The sequence below is a fragment of the Lampetra planeri genome, chromosome 24 (assembly GCF_965212315.1).
Source record: "Lampetra planeri chromosome 24, kcLamPlan1.2.h2, whole genome shotgun sequence".
Taxonomy (NCBI): domain Eukaryota; kingdom Metazoa; phylum Chordata; class Hyperoartia; order Petromyzontiformes; family Petromyzontidae; genus Lampetra; species Lampetra planeri.
Genome location: NC_136130.1, coordinates 6,745,857 through 6,753,487, shown reverse-complemented (window position 1 = coordinate 6,753,487; position 7,631 = coordinate 6,745,857). Strand labels below are relative to the sequence as shown.

Below are 7,631 nucleotides of genomic sequence, written 5' to 3'. Positions count from 1 at the left end.
ATGAAATGCACCTGGACATATCATTTCAAACCCCATATGGATTTCAGCACAGTACCAAAAAATAACGTTTACACGAACACGATTGTTATGTGTGCTGTAATATTACAAAGGGTACTGGGTCACACATTGTCAGTTCGGCTTATCAATCATACATACATTTGGTGCCTTTAGAGAAAACCCCCAACCCTCAGTCGGGATATCAAATGCTATACAGGTAGGGCAGGGGAATTACCAAAGTGCACTCTCTATTGTAAAATACGAGGTAAAAAAACAACAACATGAGACCACTGTTTTGAGTAAGAAATGTTTATTTTTAGTCAACCACCTGAAACTCAAGACCCTCATGCGGAAGTATTCACAACGACAATTTCTGTACAGCAAAGTGATTCAAAATAAACCACGTGATAATCATGGCAACTGTTCGGGGCTCCATAATTCAATAGCAGCCACGAAATAACCAGCAGTCTTGTTCTCTCCACTTCTGGATGAATGCCTACCCACGCCGTCACCACGCAATGCCACAATCTTACAATCCCATAAACTATCTCGTTCTCGCGCATGAGCTATTCTCATCACTCCATCTCCTCGGCGGTCGTTCTCTCAGGCATTATCCTTCCACTGGCTGATACTCTGTCACCTGTATTGTCCAAAAAATAAATGACTAAACAATGTATGACCCTTTATCCATCCACCGCTGGAGGTTGTTTGACTATACGGTGCCACATTGGCAAGGGAGGCTTTGATTGGGGGTTATTTCAGACAGTAGTGGAGGCGTTAACAGACTACAAGGCACATAAGGTAAGGGTAGCATTATGATACATTTACAATTTAAGACTGCTCGTAGGGAGACAGAAGATTAAAAAGTCTTAAGTCCAGATTGCACCGGGACAATTTTCTCAGTGGTGTGAATAATATAATCAGTGGGAGTGAGTTGCGGACACAGCAGAGAAAGAGTGACCTGCCAATGAGAGAAGGTTGCCTGGGGGTCTCGACAGAAGGCCCTTGGGTAAGTTTGAGATGAAAGCACATAAGAGGCGAGCAGAGCCATATGATAAAGGAGAGATAGGCAGGTGGGAGTCCAGAAGGACCTTGAAGGGTGACTTTATCCTTGATTTGGGATGCACATAGGGGGTCTTTGGTACCAGAAAGAGTAATGTGTCAATACATTGGAAAAGTGTTGTACTTGTGCGGATATGCATCCTAATGTCTGCTGATCTCATTGAGTGTTATCTGGCTATGGATTTTCAGCTAATAGATGCTATTGATGGTTTCTTAGTAACGTGCGTGAATATCTCCCCGCTTTATACAGTCTCGAAAGTCTAAAGTAACAATGCAAGAGTCAGACTGATGCCTGTGACCAATTGCTTTTTTCTCTGTCCTCTACAAGACTGAAAGTGGCTTTGGCAGTAGCGCCAGCTCGACAGCAATAAACCTGCAATTCAAGGGACTCTCAACTCCCCCGTCAGCCACCCCTTGTGCATTAATAATCGTGGCACAGAGCATTGGTCACGGGCGCTTTTGTGCTCAACAGATGTCACGTTCACTAAAACTGTGGCAGCTACAGCGTCTGGCAGAGTTTGAGATATAGATGTACACCAAAACACCGTCGTCGAGTTTCCTCACATATGGAAAATTACAACATGCATTGGCTAAATATCTCAAGCAGACCACGCTTGAAAACGTCTGGAGAATTCTATACTTTTCTGGGCAAAGTAAAAATTAGACATTGCTGTTGATGCTACAGCAGTTTAACAGTTGGCTATGTACGGTGCAAAAGAAGTAAAACATAAAAATACGTACAACACCTCACCTCTTTCTTCTGCTAGACCACGGAGCAATTGTAACGTTGACACCTGACCTCCAAGTTCTGTTCTTACATTATCCCTTCATCTGGCTGGAGGTCTTTATCTTGGTGACTGACATCTGGGTGCCACTCCATATATATACACACATACTGAATGGTTATATCTTTTGCAATACGGCCTTTCATCTCTCTCACAAATAGTAAAGCACACAACCTTTTAGCTGATGATGGACCAATTCACTCAGACATTACGGTTGTATCTATATAATATTCATTATAAATACTCGTGGATATTTATTAGGGGCTAAGTTGCTGGCAGCAAAGGGCAATGCAGCAACATCCACTGGAAAACAGTACTGTACTGTACTTTTATGGTTCCACATTAATGCTCCACGCCTTCACCAACCCACATTGCCAAGTATGGTGAAGTAATGGTCTCCCCTGTCTGGGAAGGCCCTCATCCAGAAGCAGATTGGCAAAGGAGCTGTACATCGACATACTGTATTTACTCTGGCAACAGTTTAGGGAAATCCGAGAGCACAATTGTAAAATAAGCACTCCAGATAATGTGGCTCAAGACTGTTTTGCAGTGATGGTGAAAAAATATATACATTTGAATGTAAAAATAGTTGGGGAGGTGCAAGTAAGGGGGAGGCACTAATGGCAGATACAAAGCGGTGGCTGTTACAGGCTGCTGGTTTTCCAGGCACCGCTGGGATATGCACCCATTTACCTTCCGTTGCTTGGGAAGAAAAATGCACAAGCATTCATTCTAAGGGCAAGGGTGAGGAAGCGAATTGGGGGTGCACGTTGGCCACGGGGCAGGGGTAGTTGCAGTTCGCTGGGGGAGTTTTAGAGGGCTTGAGGGCAATTCTCTTCTGACTATTGAATACGCGTGGAACGGTGCTATGGTGTTATGTTTTTAAAGGCCACATCCCGTAATTGAGACGACTCGCAAACTGGACAGTGTATTTGGCTAGACGTGGCAGGCAAAAAACAAACAAACCTTGAAGTGTTTACTCAGTAAACTGAGTGTGGGTCAGTGCTCATCACATGTTTATGACCTTGAGCCAGTGGTGGAATTACTATTGTCTCACAGTGTCCATACAACGACTGTTGAGTTCTGATTAAGTGGTACCTGTTTTATCGTTCCCCCAAGGCATGTTGACTGAAACCCTCATCAGGATTGAAACTTACAATGCACAGATTTGCGAGTCGCGTGCTCGAAGACGCAGAATCACCCGTTCAACAAAGATGTAGCAAAATTTGTAGTAAAATCTGTCGTTGAGTGTTCTGCATGTAAATATGGGATTTGCACAGGGCATGTAATAAGTCACCTACTTAGAGATTTGATGCATTTCTATGATTTGGGGTTATTATTTTAATAATTAATAAACTCTTTTCTAATTTTTACGTTCTATTTTATATTGTTCATATGCCATGGTAGTATTAATACTTGCCTGCTCACTCAATATAGTATTACATTCGCATATTATTAGTATAAATTCTCACCAATGTAATTTGCTACACGTATCATAAGCATTCAAAATGCATACCATGTATTTTATTCGACGAATCAACGCATCGTTATGTGTCGAGTGTTTTACCATGTATCCTCCCAATTCCCTACAAAAGGCCCTTTACACATTTCTAAGAACGTACCTATAACCGTCCTTTATTTTACAAGCAGATTGCGAGTCGCATCCAGCGGTCTTGCGTTGCCCCCTATGTCGGGTCGAATGGTACTACTGTATAAACAGACGCCAAATGCAGTGTGGGGCAAAGCTAACATACAGGGTGTGTTCCTTCCCCGCAGGCAGCGAGCATCTCAAATGCCAGTCATCAAGCCTCAACGGAGGCCGACATTAACATTTTGAGCATCGGTTCAATTGCCTACATATGTTCCACAGCCGCGTAGTTTATGGCATAATTGGGTATACTGGTACACCTGAAAGAATGGGCCATGGGGAGGTCCGATGAATTTCGAGATGTTGGCTGTAATGAGTATACAATTTATATATAAAAAAATGAATTTTTCCCGACAGCAAATAAAATGTTTTTTGGTGTTTCATGGGGCATAATGTAATTATAAGTGTTTTACATTGCTGGCGATAGACTACATGCCTTAGGCCGTACAGTTTCCATGGTGTTCTGAAGCTTGAATAACAGACCCGAATGCTGCTTTACAGATTGCCCACTAGGTGGCAAACAACAACAACACTGCAGTTAAAATGTGAATTCTGATAGGACAAATAAAGCTACCGTCGATTAAATATATTCAAGATGGCTTTAATATAGACCAATTCGTTCCGGTGTGATATTTACAAAGGATCTTAAGAAGAAATCTGTTCCATTAGAGCACTATCCAAATTCTGCCTAAGCCCTTGATGTTCACAGAGTGTAGATTTGAAGTTTGCGTGACTGCAGGGATCCATACTCGTTGGTTCTTTCGGTAAAGTCACGTATGTATAACATAAAATTACATTTTAATGTAATTTATTTTATTTTCTACCTACGTCACTTTACCGAAAGAACCAAAGAGTATATTCACAGAGTGCATTCACAATTTTTGTTTAAAGAGCAACAGCTTCCCAACAATAAAATGGCAATGCTTTCTACTTAATAGAATGCCCCAAACAAGTTAGAAATCAAGACGAATTACTTTTCAATGCAATTCCAGCAGCTCAGCTTGTTCTTTAACCAACAACAAACTGTGATCTCAAGTCTCTGGTAGAGATACTGATGTCTCAAAACAACCTCATTTGCTATTGTTGCATGCTGAACACAAAAGAAAGCCCCAGGGGAACCTGCTGAAAAATAAACACTGCACATCTTAGACCGAACATTTCACATGTATAGGTTGCTTACATGCCTCAGCAACTCCGAAGTGCTTGCAATGCCTTTTCTGTAGTCTAGCCAAGGGGACCCCCCAGCAGCAACTGTGAATGCAGCAATGGCCTGCGGGTCCACATCAGCCTGCCGTAAGAAGGGGCAAGCAGCATGTGCCATCAAGGTACTCCATCGGCGAGCGTCATCCTGATCCTGTGTGTTGGCCTAGCATGTTTTCCCAGCGGCCTGGCTCCTTTGGGTGGTGTGGGCACCAACAGCCGGGCTCCCGACATCTCCCGTGCATGCGGCATAGGTGTGAGCGCTGCCCGGGTGCCCATTGTCAGAGGTGTCAGCACCGGAACACCTCTCGCACACACCAGCGGCCGCCTCCCTTCAGCCAAACCGGCCGACGTGCGAACCTCCAAGATGTCACCGCTCCCCGTTATCTCACTATCGCATCCATCGGTGTCCTCCTCTTCCCTGTCATGGCTTCTGGGAGTCACTTGCAAGCGTTGTCCATCAGAAGGTGCTGGACTTGATGGATTCTGAGATTCGGCGAATTGTCGCTCGGAGGGATTAAATGGAGCCTGGGTTGTGTGTGGATGACGAAGGGGGGCCATTGGAGGTGGCCTACCCGGGTAGAATCCTCCCTGCTGAGTTGCGGGGGACTCATCGTTGTCCGGCGTGAGAGGGGAGGGTGGCGGCAGTCGAACCGTCGCCGCTTTAGGGGCCAACGCTTCACCGGGTGATCTGGCAGAAACGGCGTGAGGAACCCTGTCAACACGGCTGAAGTGAAAAAAATAACATGGAAACAAGAGCCTGAGACAATTTCCCTCTTAGCTATTTACGTGAACGAGGTTATTCATGCAAGCGTGAAGCTGTCCTGACAAAATAGTTAAAGCTTAAAGGTACTGTATTTTTTATGAAAACCATCTGATTTCCCATTAACTTGCTGCACCCGCTTGAATAAGGCGGTCTGTATTTAGTAATGTTGAAAAAAGATAGCAGTGGATTTCTAATGGTTTCTGTTTACAAATATTATCTCGAACAAGCTTTTTGGTTAATTAACATGCATGAAGTGTTTTACCTTTAAAGGCGAACCATATACTATTAAAACAGCCTGCAAAGATTTATATATATAAAAAAAAATACGACAAAAACAACACTCGCGTCCTGTAAGCGGCCGAAAACTACGCGACTAAATGCAGAACTAAAAGTGAAACGTAAAAAAAACGTCTATTTGCATCCGCATACCTGCGGTCATGGATTTTCCCTAAAATCACCAGGAAGAACAATGTCACGTGCCTGAGTGTGCGCGTCGTGAGCGCGGGTGCCGACGGCCTCTCTTCGGCTGACATGACCCGCAGATCACTCTCCAGGACCTTGCGCTGCTCCTTGAGCTCTGTTCCATGTAGCACGGAAGGAGTGTTACAGACGCCAGGAGGCGGGTGTGAAAACAATCGTCAAAGGGCCTGACGCTCTGAGAATAGGCTATTTTAAAGTATCGCACTGAATCAGGTTTAATTTGAAAGCAATAGCTATTTTCATATTGTGCTACCGACCTGGGGGAAGGGGCGTGATTTTTTTTTTACTGTATATCGACTTTGGCTCAACATTCCACGGGTGGTGATGTACTTGGTTCACCGACGATGAGGGGTTGTATAGTTGTAAGTGTTTAGCGTCATAATTACAACACTAAAACTTTAGGCCAATTGTGCCCTATCAGTGAAAACAATCAACCTCCATGTCACAATTTATTGGGGGCCCAAATATATTCTTTTAATTTTTCGTATGTGTCGAGTTGTAAGCATTGACTTGCCTATATTTGTAACAAGTTTCAGCGTTCTAGCATTCCTAAGAATCGACACGAGTCAATCACAACTGTCACCAATACATCATATTACCATCTAATATGATATCATTCATGTTTTTTTGTGTGACTGTAAAGCCAAGTCTGCTGTTTATGTGGAATGTGAATAAACTATGGCCTGTTCCCACGTAGAGATGAAGGTCTTTTGTGTCCCTTGAAAATAAAATAGATTAAGGGACAAAATGAGTGTTCAGTAAAACTCGGCACTCATGGGCTTTACACACATGCACGCACATGCGCACACGTGTAAAAAATACGAGTATATTCATGTCGACATGCCTACGCACGTACAAAAAGACACCACATGGTGTAGCTCAAGCTGTTTCCCATCTGGACCTTTCTGCTCACGGTCACAGTCAAGCTGTCACAACTGACAATAGCAAGGCGGTCATGGGTGAACTTTAGGATTCCTGGGAAACCAAAATGTCATCGTTTCGTGTAAATTGAGTAAAACACCGCATTAGCAGTGTTGCACACCAATGTGTTTGCACGAGAAAGGCATGTTTCAACAAAACATACTTATTCTTGCTTGGTTTCTAAAGGCCAACAGGAGGACCAATACACTGTACATTACGTGTAGTGCTTGTGAAGCTCAGCAACACTGCTTCAGTGCAGCACAATAAGTGCTGCTCATTTAACACTGCCATGTTCTCCCATGGGCTGTTAAAATTCCTGGTGTCAGGACATTTCAGTCCAAGCCCTCCCACCATGACCCCACACAAACATCATGTCATCCTTTTGCCTGGCTGGTGTGTGCAAGCAATTCTTGAGCTGTGGAATCATGAGGCAGATTTTTTTTAAGTCAAGTGGCTTGCAAATTGGTTCCAGAAGACTGGGAGGGTGATTTTCATTCCTGCTTTGTGGAACAAAGATTCACCTTCGTGTAGCTCATAATATTTGAACGACTTACCTCTCCTGTTATCGTAGCATAGGTTATGCAAAACGAAAAAAACAACCAGTTATTTATTTTGCTTTGCTATTTATAAAATGTAGGAACAGTGGCGTGGTAGATAGCGCACTACACAATGAATGTGGCAACCTGAGTTCAATTCCAGCCATGGCTAACATCAGTGGCGAGTGATATTTGAACTGGTGCTGGCTGCGTCTTATACCAATACATTGACCAAC

General features: G+C 43.6%; 1 protein-coding gene across 1 annotated transcript in view; it reads right to left on the bottom strand.

Moving 5' to 3' along the window:
- Window positions 1-290: 290 nt before the first annotated feature.
- Window positions 291-7,631, bottom strand: part of CCDC24 (coiled-coil domain containing 24) — a 28,430-nt gene continuing 21,089 nt past the window's right edge. Inside the window, exon 8 of the mRNA XM_078605476.1 lies at window positions 291-6,035. Coding sequence (XP_078461602.1) covers window positions 5,824-6,035 — 212 coding nt within the window. The 3' untranslated portion in view covers window positions 291-5,823. The remainder of the gene's footprint in view (window positions 6,036-7,631) is intronic.